Source organism: Planococcus citri, chromosome 4, assembly GCF_950023065.1.
Source record: "Planococcus citri chromosome 4, ihPlaCitr1.1, whole genome shotgun sequence".
NCBI classification, from domain to species: Eukaryota; Metazoa; Arthropoda; class Insecta; order Hemiptera; family Pseudococcidae; genus Planococcus; species Planococcus citri.
The window spans coordinates 4,986,628-5,001,209 of NC_088680.1; the positions used below are offsets into that span (position 1 = coordinate 4,986,628).

At 35.0% G+C, this 14,582-nt stretch overlaps 2 protein-coding genes across 3 annotated transcripts in view; one reads left to right on the forward strand and one right to left on the reverse strand.

The window, feature by feature from the left end:
* Positions 1 to 8,614, forward strand: part of Not1 (CCR4-NOT transcription complex subunit 1) — a 41,705-nt gene extending 33,091 nt beyond the window's left edge. For both annotated transcript variants that reach the window (XM_065360893.1, XM_065360894.1), the window contains exons 33-34: positions 1,769 to 2,939; positions 7,714 to 8,614. In XM_065360893.1, the coding sequence (XP_065216965.1) occupies positions 1,769 to 2,939; positions 7,714 to 7,792 (1,250 nt within the window). In that variant the 3' untranslated portion in view covers positions 7,793 to 8,614. The remainder of the gene's footprint in view (positions 1 to 1,768; positions 2,940 to 7,713) is intronic.
* Neos (Neosin) lies at positions 8,199 to 14,520 on the reverse strand. Its single transcript, XM_065360899.1, has 7 exons — positions 14,363 to 14,520; positions 13,950 to 14,119; positions 13,741 to 13,875; positions 13,486 to 13,656; positions 13,190 to 13,389; positions 12,842 to 13,102; positions 8,199 to 9,290 (listed from the first exon to the last, which is right to left on the reverse strand). The coding sequence occupies exons 2-7, from the start codon at positions 14,084 to 14,086 to the stop codon at positions 9,079 to 9,081; spliced, it is 1,116 nt and encodes a 371-aa protein (XP_065216971.1). The 5' UTR covers positions 14,087 to 14,119; positions 14,363 to 14,520; the 3' UTR covers positions 8,199 to 9,078.
* Between the last annotated feature and the right edge of the window lie 62 nt (positions 14,521 to 14,582).

The following is a 14,582-nucleotide window of genomic DNA, read 5'->3' on the forward strand; positions in this document are numbered from 1 at the left end:
GCATTTTTAAAGAATTTTGAGACCAAAATTGAGTCTTGATTTTTTGGATTCATGATGAAAGTGTCATGTGACTTTTCAGTTTTCAAACTGGGTTAAAATTTTCCAAATAATTCAAATATTTGGACAATGAAATGTTTTTCTAGAATTTATGAAGAATTTTGGGCGCAACCACACCCCCCCCCCATTTTTAGTAAAATTGACTGTCAAAAAAAATTATTCGAAAGTGGCCTTTGTGACCTATTGAAATGGGTTAAAATTTCGTGAAAAATTCAATTACATCATCGACAGTTTCTTTTGAGCATTTTAAAAGAATTTTGAGCCCAAAACTGAGTCATGATTTTCTGGATTTTGGAAAAAGTACATAAATCATGTGACCTTTCAAAATGGGTTAAAATTTTCTGAAAAATGTAAATATTTGGACAAAAATTTTTTTTGAGTATTTTTGATGAATTTTGGGCGCAAAATTAGAGTTTGTATTGTTTGAACACGGTGCCACGCAATCTAAATGGAATACTTTGCGAAAAATTCAAGTTCTTCTAGGAACATTTTTTGAGGGGATTAAAATGAATTTTCTGCTCAAAATTGAGTCATGATTTTTAGAATTTGAATATTTTGTCGTGTAACTCATCTGAGTGGGTTAAAATTTTTCAAAAAATTCAAACATTTCGACAAATTTATTTTTTGAGCGTTTTTGAATTATTTTGGGATTAGAATTGAGTCGATCACAATGTTTGGAGATTTTAATCAAGTGTTGTGTAACTTTTTTTAAATCAAGATTTCAACTTAGAGTATATTTTTGAAATTTAGAAGGTTGAAATTTTTCGAAAAATTCAAACTTTTCGATGAATATTTTTTTTTTGAAGAATTTTTGGGATTTAAACTGAGTCTTGATTTTTGAACTTTCTGAATTTGTCATGCAACTTTTCTGAATTAGTCAAGAATTCGATTAAAAATATTTGTGTGAGCATTTTTAAAGAATTTTGAGCCCAAAATTGAGTCATGATTTTTGGAATTATAATTTCTGTGCAATCCATCTAAGTGGGTTAAAATTTTTTGAAAAATACCAACATTTCAACGAATATATTTTTTTAAGCATTTTTGATGAATTTTAGTATCAAAATTGGGTCACAATTTTTGAAGATTCTGAGATGCTCAAAAAAGTTTTAATAGAAAATTTTGATTTTCTGTTGAAATTTTGGCCCTTTTTAGTAGGTTGCGATGCTCTTTTTCCAAAAATTTTAAAAATCACGACTCGAGTTGGAGCTCAAAATTCTCCAAAAACTCAAATAAAATTTTCACCTGAATTTTTGATTTTCTGCCAATATTTTAACCCATTTTGATAAGTCACGTGACACCTGTTTCAGAAATGGTCGAAAATCATGACACGATTGTATGCTCGAAATTTTTCAAAATTGCCCAAAAAAATTTCGATGTGGATTTTTTTAATTTTTTTTTGCTAAAAATTTAATTATAAAACTTTTTTATCTAAAAATTGAATTTTTTGTGTTTCTGCTCATTTTGATAAATTGCCTGACATGTTTTTCAAAAATCTCAAAAATCACGAGCCAATTTCAGATTCGAAATTCTTCAAAAATGTTCGAAAAACATTCCGGTAGAAATATTCGAATTTCTGTCGAAATCTCGCCCTATTTCGATCGGTTACCAAGTGTTTGGGACGCAAAAATGCAATCCATCTGATCACTTTAGGCCATTTGCACTATAAACTGTTTCTAAAATCGATTAATAACTCGTGCGATTTCATCGACAGGTATCGTAGCCGGAGTCCTGCTACAAGACCACGACAACCACCAAACGGATTTCCACCAGTTACCCTACCACCGTATCTTCTCGATGCTGTTCCTGGAGCTGAACTCGTCCGACCAAGTGCTGGAAAACATCAACTTCCACATCCTGCAAGCGTTCTCGCACACGCTGCACATTCTGCGTCCCTGCAAATGCCCCGGCTTCTGTTTCGCTTGGCTGGAGATCATCTCGCATCGTGTATTCTTGGGTCGCATGCTGGCGCTGACTTCGCACCAGAAAGGCTGGAGTATGTACGCGCAGCTATTAGTAGACCTGTTCAAATTCCTGGCGCCTTTTCTGCGTAACACGAATCTGACGAAAGCTGTGACCGCCATGTACAAAGGCACGCTGAAAGTGCTGCTAGTGCTGCTGCACGACTTCCCGGAGTTCTTATGCGACTACCATTACGGTTTCTGCGACGTGATACCTCCGAATTGTATACAAATGCGGAATCTCATATTGGCGGCGTTCCCGCGTAATATGCGGTTACCGGATCCGTTTACGCCGAATTTGAAGGTAGACATGTTGGCGGAGATATCGCAAGCTCCGCGAATCCTGCCCACGTACGCGGCTCTCATTCAGCCCGCCTCGTTCCGTAAAGACCTCGATAACTATCTGAAAGCCAGAGCTCCGGTCACCTTTTTATCCGAATTGCGAACCAATCTGCAGCAGTCGCCGTCGACTCCCAGTAACGAACCGAACGCCGCCAAGTACAATATACCGTTGTTGAATGCTCTGGTGCTCTACGTAGGAGCTCAAGCCATCAACCACATACGTAATAAAGGACAATCGCCCAATATGTCGACGATCGCGCACTCCGCCCATATGGATATCTTCCAAAATCTGTCCGTCGACTTGGATACCGAAGGAAGGTATCTGTTCTTGAACGCGATCGCGAACCAGTTACGGTATCCGAACAGCCATACGCATTATTTCAGCTGCACGTTGCTGTATTTATTCGCCGAAGCGAATTCCGAATGTATACAAGAGCAGATCACCAGAGTGCTGCTGGAACGCATCGTCGTCAACAGACCGCATCCGTGGGGATTGCTGATCACCTTTATCGAGCTAATCAAGAATCCGATATATCGGTTCTGGTCGCACGAGTTCGTCCATTGCGCTGCGGAAATTGAAAAGTGAGTGTCGTTTCGTTATTTGAGCCTTCGAAACGAGTCGTTTGGTGGGGTTTTCAGTCACAATCCCAAATAGCGCGAACATTTTCGAACCGGATAGAGTTGGTTGGAAAGGGAATGCGAAAATACATCAGGAGCCAAAATTTCAAGTGATCGAGTACATTTTTTCGGTTTTTTGGTGAATTTTTGAAAATCAAAGGCTCGAAAAATGAAAAAAAAGCAAAATTTTACCAAATTTGTCTAGAAAGCTGAAATTTGGTGTGTACCTTATTTTCGACCCGTCCAATGGATTGGAAACGTTTTTGAGCCGTTCTGGAGCCTCCAGCGAATTTTTGAAAATCGAAATTTCCATAAAATTTTATAAAATGAAGTTGAAAAGCCAAAATCTACAATGCACTGTAATTTCATCAATATGCTAAGTTGACTGAAGATAGTTTCTAGCCGTTTTGGAGCCTCCAGCGAAATTTTGAAAATTCCAGTTTTCCAAAGAACTCCGTAAAATCTTTCGAAATCGATCGCAGATGGTTTCGAGCCATTTTTGAAATCCTAGGTTTTCCAAAAAATGCCATCAAATCGATTCTATTTTGGTTAAATTGAAGTGTAATCAGTCAAATGGGCCACTCACAAACACCAATCATCAGCATTATGTGCTAAAGTTGATTTGAACGGATTTTATGACTTTTTTTGGGCAACTAGAATTTTCAATAGTTCGCTGGAGGCTCCTAAACGACTTGAAAACGTTTTCCATCGACTCAGCTTGTAATGATTAGGGTGCAGAGTAAATTTCGATTCACCAACTCAATTTTTGGTGAAATTGTGTAGAAATTTCGAGTTTCAAAAATGTGTCGGCTGCTCAAAACGGTTGGAAACCTTTTCAAATCGATTACGTGGGTCGAAAATTTGAGAATATCTCGAATTTTCGCTATCTAGGTCAATGTGGTATTATTATTTTGATATTTTCCCATTTTTGGACTCGAGATTTTCAAAAATTCACCAAAAATCAAAAATGCGCTGGTACTATTTTTGCATGCTCTTTCCATCTAACATGATACGGTTGAAAAATTCTGTTGAGGGGGGGGGGGGGGGGTTGGTCATGGTCAAAGACGTCCACATGGGTATCAGTCGAAAGGAAATCGAAAGAAGAGGCCATTAAAAAAAAAAAAAAAAACATTCATTGCCAAAAACTTGTCGCTTACTTATTCCAAAATTTCCAAAAAGTCCTTATTTTCTCCAATGAGAAAAATTTTCGTTTCTTAGCAAAATTGCTAGAAAATTATTTTTTAAAAAAAAAAATCTTGAAAGTCTCTTTTTTGCCAAAGTTATTCGTTTTTTCTAAAAAGTGGTAAAATCTCATTTTTTTTCGACAAAAAATGCAAAAAAAATAATTTAGTGTCCAAAAATATCGTTTTTTTCCCATTAAAAAATTGTTTTAAAAAATGCTCAAAAGCCTATTTTTTGCCAAAGTCTTTCGTTTTTTCCAAAAAGTTGAAAAAAAATCTCGTTTTTTCGAAAATAAATGCAAAAAATGATTGTTTCCAAAAGTGTTGAAAAATACAGGTTTTTTTGCCAATAATTTCTAAAAAGTCAAAATTATCAAAATTCTCGTTTTTTCATAAATGTACACAAAAGTTTTTGCTGTTTAGCAAAACTTCGAAAAATTGTTGTTTTCTTTTCCAAAAATTTTCCAAACAGACTCACTTTTTTTCAAAAATTGTCCAAAGGTCTCGCTCTTTTGCCAGAAATAGCCAAAACTATGCATTTTCTGAGAGGCTGTGGGAAGTTTTTTCTCTAAAAGAGGGATCTTGAAGAGAATTTTGAATTTTTACCAAAAATAAGAAATTTTTCAAAAATTTTACCATCTGAAGCTCATTTTTTGATTTTGGGGGAATTTTTGAAAACCAAATTTTCCAAACTGAAATTTGATTCGACGTGTCGAATTGACTAAAATCGTCAAAGTTTCAATGTTTGCTGAACCTGGAAAATCTCTTGATTTTTTTGAAAACAGTACCTATATTGTTTTTTTTAGAAAAGTGGAAAAAAGTTTTGATTTTTGATAAAATTGTAAGTCTCGCTTTTCATTTCCAACAATTGAAAAGAATTCTAAATTTTTTTCAAAAATAAATTGATAAAAGTTGGTCGTTTTTTTCGCTAAAAATTCCAAAAATTCTTGATTTTTGAAGCAAATTTTAAACCAAAAATTGAAATAAATCGAAATTTTATCAAATTGGCCTAAAAAATAAAAATTTGGTACGTTCCTTATTTTCGACCTTCCAAATCGACTAAAACTGTCCAAGTTTCCCTTTTTTTCGTTGAATCTCGTTTTTTTTTTGAAAAAAAGTATTGTTTATTTGGTCAAAAAGTTGCAAAAAAGTTGTGGGTTTTCCAAAAATTATAATTCTTGCATTTTTCTATTGACGACAAGTTTGCTTTTCTTGGCTGAAAATTCCAAAAATTCTTGATTTTTTTGAACCAAATAAGTAAAATTAAATCAAATAATTTCACCTTTTACAACACGAACACTTTTTTATTCACGAAAAATTAAAATTACAAATACATTAAATTTTTATAAAATGAGACGCGTGTGTTCGTGTTGTAAAAGGTGAAATTATTTGATTATAAAATGTGCGAAAAAGGAGAAAAACACTACATTCAAATCAGTAAAATTAAAAATTGAAATGAATTGAAATTTTATTCAATTTGCCTGGGAAACTGAAATTTGATGATTTCCTCATTTTCGACCTTTCGAATGAATTAAAATTATCCAAGTTTTGCTTCATCGTCAAAAAATAACCGAAAAATCATGTTTTTTTTTGAAAAATTGCTGTAAAAATTTCACTATTGTTACCAAATTTCGTTTTTTTGACAAAAATTGTGAGAAAAAAGTATTATCTTTTGGCTTAAAATGGTTCATTGCCAAAAAAAATTGTCAAGTCTTGCTTTTTGTCAAAAATTGTCAAAAATTCTTGTTATTTTTTTAATTAAATTTACTAAAATTCTCACTTTTTAGCAAAATTTGCTCACTTTTTAGCAAAATTTGCTAAAAATTGTCGTTTTTTTGAAAAAAATTACAAAAAATTCCACTTTTCCAATAGTTGGCCGGAATGGACTTTCTTCTGTTGAAAAAAAGTCAATGTTTCGTCTTGCCAACAATTGTCAAAAATTCATACTTTTTCTAAAATTTACAAAAATTTTCGTTTTATTGCAAATTGCTAAAAATGGATATTTTTTTTGAAAAAAATTATATCCTTTTCTTTCGTTAAAGTTGGCAATTTTTGGATTTTTGGCAAAAATTTTTGATTTTGAAAAAATTCACAAAAATTTCGTTGTTATTTTGCAAAAAATTTCTTAAGGTGCCTATTTTTTTCAAAAAATTGCCCAGAAAACCTTTTTTTTACTTGGAATTGCTTTTTGCCAAAAATTGTCAAAAATCCACTTTTCCAAAAATTGGCCAGAATGACCTTTCTTTTGTTGAAATTCTCTATGTCTCGCTTCTTGCCAAAAATGGTCAAAAATTCGTATTTTTTCTAAAATTTACAAAAATTCTCGTTTTATTGCAAAATTACTAAAAATGGCCATTTTTTTGAAAAAAATTACAAAAATGTCTACTTTTACCAAAAATGTTTCCAAAAGTCCTTTCTTTGTGTTAAAGTTGGCCATGTTTCGCTTTCTGCCAAAAATTTTTGATTTTGAAAAAATTTACAAAAATTCCGTTGTCATTTTGCAAAAAATAACTTGAGGTGCCTATTTTTTCCAAAAATTGCCCTGAAAACTTTCTTTTTCCCCTTGTAATTGCTTTTTGCAAAATATTGTCAAAAATTCTTGTTTTTCTTATAAAACTTACAAAAATTGTCACTTTTTAGCAACATTTGCTGAAAATTGTCGTTTTTTTGGAAAAAAAAATTACAAAAAGTTCCACTTTTCCAAAAATTGGCCGGAATGAACCTTTTTTCTGTTGAAATTCTCAATGTCTCGCTTCTAGCCAAAAATGGTCAAAAATTCATATTTTTTCTAAAATTTACAAAAATTCTTGTTTTACGGTTTTTTTGCAAAATTGCTAAAAATGGCCATTTTTTGAAAAAAATTACAAAAATTTCTACTTTTACTGAATAAAAAATTTCAAAAAGTTCTTTTCTTTCGTTAAAATTGGCAGTGTTTCGCTTTCTGCCAAAAATTATGTTTAATTTTTGTTTTTGAAAAAATTTACAAAAATTTCGTTATTTTGTAAAAAATTACTTACTGAAGGTTCCTTTTTTTTCAAAAATTGCCCAGAAAACCTTTTCTTTCCTTGAAATGATCAAAGTCTGGCTTTTCGACAATAATTGTCAAAAACTCTCGTTTTCTCAAAAATTTACAAAAACTCTCGTTTGTTCAAAAATTTACAAAAATTCTCGTTTTGTCAAAAATTTGCAAAAATTTACACTTTTTGAGCAAAATTAAAAATTGTGAAAGTCTTGCTATTTGTCGAAAATAGCATTCTCAATTTGTAATGTTCTGGGTTTTCTATGCATTTTAATGTTTTGCTGTATTTTTGTCACTTTTTTGATCATTTTTTCAAACTTTTTTAGTTGAGGTAGTTTTTTTTTTGTTTTTTTGTTTTTTTTTTGAAAAAATTCAATACGAATTCTGCTTATGGACTCCTCCCCTCTCCATATGGCAAATAAAGTCCATGAGCGATTTTTTTCTTCGTTTTCTCTGATCCTGATCCTTTGATTTTGATCGATACTTGTGTAAAAATGACATAACTCGTCTCTAATCATAATTATTCTTTTTTTTTCAGATTATTCGAATCGGTGGCTAGATCATGTATGGTGCCTCCTCATCTAGTTCACGGATCAGCGCCTTCGGACAGCGACTAATCCACAGTCAGTCAAGTTTTTTTTAGCGCGGTACGTATTTGAAAAACACAAAAAACCCAAACCACCGGATTAAACAACTCAGAATGACAACAATAATAATAATATCAGAAGCAAAAAATAACAGAATACCATCGTGTGGTAATACCTACGTGTAAATAGTACCTAAGTAAATACTTGTGATTTTTTTTTTTTTTGCATTTTTATACTGGAATTTTTTTTCTTCTACGTTTTTAAAAAAACATGAAAAATAATAAAATAAAAGTGAAACGATTTGATTTATATGTAAAAAGATTTTTCGCCGCATGTTAAACTGTATCGTTGTTGTTTCTATCGTATATATTATGGTATCGGAGTGGTGTACTTTTTTCTTTTAAGATGTGTTTTTTTTCTCGGATGTATTTTGTTATAAATGATTGATTCGTGTACCTTTACCTACCTACGTAATTTATATTATGATACCTACCTATCAATACCTTTACCTACGCTGATGTGAAGAACAATTGTGAAGTATATTTTAAATTTAATCGTGAATTACCTACGCAAAAATATAATAAATTTTATTACATTATTTTTTTAAATAAATAAAAAAAAAAACATTGTACATAGTTAGGCGTTTAAGTAAAGTTTGTTTTATATTTTTTTTCTCCATTTTGCATCATCGATGTATTGTATTGTAATTTTTTTCTTTTTTCGTCGTATGTTGTATATTTTTTTCTCCTTTCGTATGTAATTTTAAGATAAATAACTGAAAATGGGATTTTGTAATTAGTATTTATATTTATAAGATGGATTTATTGGCTGATTAAATGCTTATTAATATCATTCGTTTGTTTTGTGTTGTAATTTTACAGTCAGGTATTCGAAAATGTTGTAAGACGAAGCTCGCGAAAGGGAAAATCGAAGACGATAACTCTGTATTGATAGTAGGAAGATCTTCAGACGTGCTGAGATGATGAGATCTGCGAAGAATAGAATTCGAATTCGCGAATAGGTAAGTAAAAAATACGACGATATTTAGAAAATGATAATTTAATCGAGGAATTGAATGAATCGATAATAATCATTATATATACCTAATAAGATGGAAAGAGAGAAATAAAAATGAGGAAAAAAATACACAATTTTTGCAAAATCGCGACATCGCGCGATAAGGGAGTCAAATGTTCGTTCAAACGATAACAAAAAAAATTATAACAATTCGTCAGCTCTTCGCCTGAGGTATTCGGTAGAGCGGTGAAATCGTTGGTCAAATTTCAATACACATAGTTCAATGAAGCTGGAAATGATTATATCCTGGGCCCTCTAGGTGCTCCGTAATTACCGACGTGCGAATGCCCCATTTCCCTTTGCATTATACTTTGGATGGCTTTCATCGCCGGTGAATCCTTCATCACTGTTGGATTCGATTGCTGAGTCGGTGGGAGTGATTTGTCGCCGCCTAGTAAGCTAAGTATTCGATTTTGTAGTTCGGCCGTCTTGTTTTGAGGTACTGTAGGTTCTGTGGAAATGAAGATGAGTGAGTTTGATATGTATGTACTTTTGAATCGAATTGGGAATCGTTGAAAATAGTCCAGTGGCGAAATGACTTGGGAACTTGGGAAATGGCTCAATTTTCAGGCGAATCCTTGCATTTTTTTTCTGAACAACATATTAATCGCAAGAAGAAAAATTCTAAAAACTATTGTTTTTTTTTTTTTTAATTTGCATGAATGGTCATATTTTGTCCAGAACAAATCCTCTAGTCGGGGGGCCCGCATAAGGACCACTTGCACCTCCCTGCCGATCCTCCGGGACAACTTTTTTCTTAAAGGGGGAGTCCTAAAGAACATTTCCAGCCCTTGTCCTAAAAAAAAGTGGCCCTACTTACAAAATTGCGGCCATTTTGATTGACAGGTCAGCCACAATCGCAGATTTTGCGTTCCAACATAGGACTAGCATAACAATTTTCAAACCGTACAAAGGTAGATCGAAAGAGCAGGCAAAAATTGATCACATGTCAAAACTTCAAATGCTAAAGTGCCTTTTTCGATTTTTGGTGAATTTTCAAAAATCAAATTTTGGCCAAAATGTGAGAAAAAATCAAAATTTTACCAAATTGACCTAGAAAGCTGAAATTTGGGATATACCCTATTTTCGATCTGCCAAATTGATTGGAAACTGCTTCAAACCATTTTGAGCAATTCTGGAGCCTTCAGCAGATTTTTGAAACTCGAAATTCCCAAAAAAATGTCATCAAATAGAGTTAGAAAGCCGAAATTAATTCTGCGAACTAATTTCAATACCCTACGAAGTCGACTGCAAGTAGATTTCAAGTCGTTTGGGATCCTCCAGCGATTTTTTAAAAATTACTGGAGCCTGTTGAAGGATGGAAAGCCGAAATTCGTTCTGCAAATTAATTTCAATACGCTACGAAGTCGACTGCAGGTGGATTCCAAGTCGTTTTTGACCCTGCAGCGACCTTTTTGAAAATTACTGGAGCCTCCAGTCATTTTTTGAAACTTAACGAAGATGGAAACCCGAAATTCACTCCACACTCCTATTTTAACACCTCTGAAGACGACTGCAGGTGGATTTCTAGTCGTTTTGGAGCCTCCAGCAACTTTTTAAAAATGACTGGAGCCTCCAGTAGGATGGAATGCCGAAATTCGTTCTGCAAACTGATTTCAATACGCTACGAAGTCGACTACAGGTGGATTTCAAGTCGTTTTTGGCCCTCCAGCGACTTTTTGAAAATTACTGGAGCCTCCAGTAATTTTTTGAAACTTGAAATTTCCCAAAAATCTCATCAAACGAAGATAGAACCCCAAAATTTACTCCACACTCCAATTTTAACACCCTCTGAAGACGACTTCAGGTGGATTCAAGTCATTTTGGAGCCTCCAGCGACTTTTTAAAAATTACTGGAGTCTCCACCAGATTTTCTGAAATTTGAAATTCTCACAACATTTTACCAAATGGAGTCAGCAAGCTGAAATTTACTTCGCAGACTAATTTCAATAACGATATTATGAAGTCGACTGCATGGTGGTTTCAAATGGTTTTGAAGCTTTCAGCTCCTTTTTGGAAATTACAATTTTCCAAAAAACGTACTACAATCTTTCAAAAAGTCGCTGGAGGCTCCAAAATGACTTGAACCCACATGAAGTCGTCTTCAGAGGGTGTTGAAATTAGAGTGCAGTGTAAATTTCGATTTTTCATCTCCATTCGTTGACATGTTGGGAAATTTCAAATTTCAGAATTCTACTGGAGGCTCCAGTAATTTTCAAAGAATCGCTGGAGGCTCTAAACAACTTAAAATCCACCTGCAGTCGACTTCGAAGCGTATTGAAATTAGTTTGCAGAACGAATTTTGGCTTTCCATCCTACTACAGGCTCCAGTAATTTTCAAAAAGTTGCTGGAGGCTCCAAAATGACTTGAACCCACCCGAAGTCGTCTTCAGAGGGTGTTAAAATTGGAGTGCAGAGTAAATTTCAGCTTTTCATCACCATTTTGATGGAATTTCGAGTTTCAAACATATACTGGAGGCTCCAGTAATTTTCAAAAAATCGCTGGAGGCTGCAAAACGACTTGAAATTTACCTGCACTCGACTTCGTAGCGTGTTGAAATTAGTTTGCAGAACGAAGTTCGGCTTTCCATCCTTCTAGGGGCTCCAGTAATTTTCAAAAAATCGCTGGAGGCTCCAAAACGACTTGAAATCTACCTGCAGTCGACTTCGTAGCATATTGAAATTAGTTTGCAGAATTAATTTCGGGTTTCCATCTCCATTATGATGAAATTTTGTGGGAATTTCGAGTTTCAAACATCTACTGGAGGCTCCAGTAATTTTCAAAAAATCGCTGGAGGCTCTAAAACGACTTGAAGTCCACCTGCAGTCGACTTCGTAGCGTATTGAAATTAGTTTGCAGAATAAATTTCGGCTTTCCAACTCCATTTGATGAAATTTTTTGGGAATTTCCAGTTTCAAAAATCTGCCGGAGGCTCCAGAATTGCTCAAAATGGTTTGAAACAGTTTCCAATCGATTTGGCAGGTCGAAAATAGGGTATATTCCAAATTTCCAGCTTTCTAGGTAAATTTGGTACAATTTTGATTTTTTCCCTCATTTTGGCCAAAATTTGATTTTTGAAAATTCACCAAAAATCGAAAAAGGCACTTTAGCACTTGAAGATTTGACAGGCTGACCTGTCTATCAAAATGGCCGCCATTTTGTAAGTAGAGCCATTTTTTTTTAGGACAAGGGCTAAAAATGTTCCTTAGGACTCCCCCTTTCAGAAAAAAGTTGTCCCGGAGGATCGGCAGGGGGTGCAAGTGATCCTTACGCGGGTCCCCCGACTACTCTAAACCCGATTTTCATTATTTTAAGCCTTTCGGGAGCCCCCAGCTGTGATTTTCTTTAACAAGATAATCCACCTTTGAGCCGATTTCCAGGTATTTTTTGGTCCAGCATATTTTCAATGAAAACTGGAGAATGCTGGTCAAAAACCACATTCGAAGTGTCCGCCTGGAAACCGGCTCAAATCAGGATAAACACAACCCAGAAGTCGATTTTCAGCTGCTCAAATCAATATCTAGAGCTTCTGGAGAAAAGTTGAAATTATAGAGCATTGAAAATCGCTCTGGAGGCTCCAGAATGACTGCAAATGAGGAAATTCGGTTCGAGGAAGTTGATATCAGTTTGAGGACTCATTTCCATCACTTTTAGTAAACATATTTTTGAGGTATTTTCGAAATGAAAAAAATCTCAAATTTGAGGCACTCCTCTCCCTCCCCCCCCCCCGAGCTTGAAAGCAATAACATTTTTGAACTCGGCAAATTTAAATTATACGAAAATGGCCCCCAGATGACCAAATTTTGAAAAACGAGAGTCGACGCCTTCCCTGATACCTCTACTATGGGATTTGACGAATGGCTCTCGTGCTCGAAAAATTCCATTTGGGGTCCTTGTTTAATATATCAGATTTCGTGCTTCCATCGTGAAGTTCCCAATACATGGATTTTGCCACTGGACTAAAAAAAAGTTCATAAGCTTGTTTCGACTTGGTGTATTACCTGCTCTAACTTGATCCTTTTTCTCTTGCAAGTAACCGATGAGCTTCTCGTATTGCATAGCAGATAAAGAACGATTCTCTATCAAAATACCCAATAGATTCTGTATTACTTCAGGATGCCTGTCACCCAGAGGAACTCCGCCAGCGGTAATCGATGTAGCTCCAACGGGAGGCAGAACAGGGCACTTCTCTCCTTTCATATAACAATCGAATAACTTTACAATAAGAGCTATCGCCTCCTCGAGAGGCATATTCCGGTGTTCTGTAATCATACAAGAGTCAAAAGCATTAGGTTACCTCGAAAGAACCAAAATGGCCGGTGAAACAATCCAAATGATTCGTTTTTTACCTTGAGTTTGACCATATAATACGTTAACAGTAATGCTACGTCGTTGCTCATTGAGTTGCGTGACGATCAAAGCGTACAGTGTACCTCGACTAGCGATATTGGCCAAAACACGACCCAATGGAACTTCCTCATTTGGAAATAATAAATCGACACTCAAGCCGAGTGTCTTTAAACGACGTTCGATGAATTCAGCGTACACTCTGTACAAAAGAAATACGACAAAACCGAACAGATGTTAACCATATATGTATACATGTGCATCTCTCTCTCAAAACGAGCATTTCTGTCAAACATACGTTAAACTTTTATGTGTAACGATTATCTCGACGTCATTGGTACGCGCAGCATTTGAAACCGTTCCAGTGGGTTGTACAGGAGGTCCGAGGGGAGCCGCAGGTTTCACCGGTTCGTTCCATTTATTCGGCTCCGGAGCCGGTCTAGAATTATTACCTCCCAAAGGTGGTCTCCTGCAATACACAGATGATCAGAAAAAATGATACATTGTTTCGGTTTCAATAGACGAGTAACCAAGAACTGATGAGGCAACTTACAAATCTCGTTCGGGAGGTAATCTATTGGGTCCGTGACCAGGTCCAAAATCTCTCTGAGGTTGATCTTTTGGTAAATCTCGATTATCCATGTTCGGAGGAGGTCCACGATATCCACCGGCGTTATTATTATCGTATCTGTATCCAAAAACACATATTATTATAGCTTTATCGTAGGGTTTTCCTTCAAAGACCGGTGACCGGTTAGTTACCTGTCGTCTTTCCATACTGGTGGTCTGGGTCTATCGTTCATATTCCTGTTCATTCCGCGTCCGAAACCGGGTCGAAAATCTGGTCTGAATCGGGGTCCTCCCATTCTAGTACCGGGCGAACGGTCGCGAAAATTCATTTCGAAGCTTGGTTCAAGATGGACACTGAAACACTTGGAGATAATCGTGTATTAGAGTTGATCTGTTGAGGAAACTAGACAGTAATGAGTGGCAAAAACTCGATTAACGAATCGTTTCTATCGTTTCAACGGATATGTTTCGTTTATCAGGCATTTGAGAGAAAAACCGACACGTAAATTGATTCGGTTTTATTAGTTTTCGATGCGGAATTTAATTAGTTCGAATGGTGGGAAATTATCAACTCGGATATGTAAAAATTACAAAGGGAAGCTTACCTATTGACGGTTGATCGCTGGAACGTTGTAATTAAACTTAAAATTAACGTAAAATGCGCTAATTACAACTATTTTTCGACTAAAATTGCTCTGAGAAATCGACGTAAATAATCAAAATCAACAAAATTTTGTCAACTGGCAAAAAAAAGACGCGATGCCGGGTTCTTTCCGTTTTTCCCCCGCGGACGTATTTTTTTACGATATTGTTAAATACGCCTTA

Excerpts from the sequence above, each read along its gene's own strand:
- Neos (XM_065360899.1), bottom strand. The coding sequence starts at position 14,086 with ATGAATTTTCGCGACCGTTCGCCCGGTACTAGAATGGGAGGACCCCGA. Across the intron at positions 13,390-13,485 it reads GTTACACATAAAAGTTTAAC|AGTGTACGCTGAATTCATCG; the intron begins GTATGTTTGACA and ends TCTTTTGTACAG. Across the intron at positions 9,291-12,841 it reads AAAGGATCAAGTTAGAGCAG|AACCTACAGTACCTCAAAAC; the intron begins GTAATACACCAA and ends TCATTTCCACAG.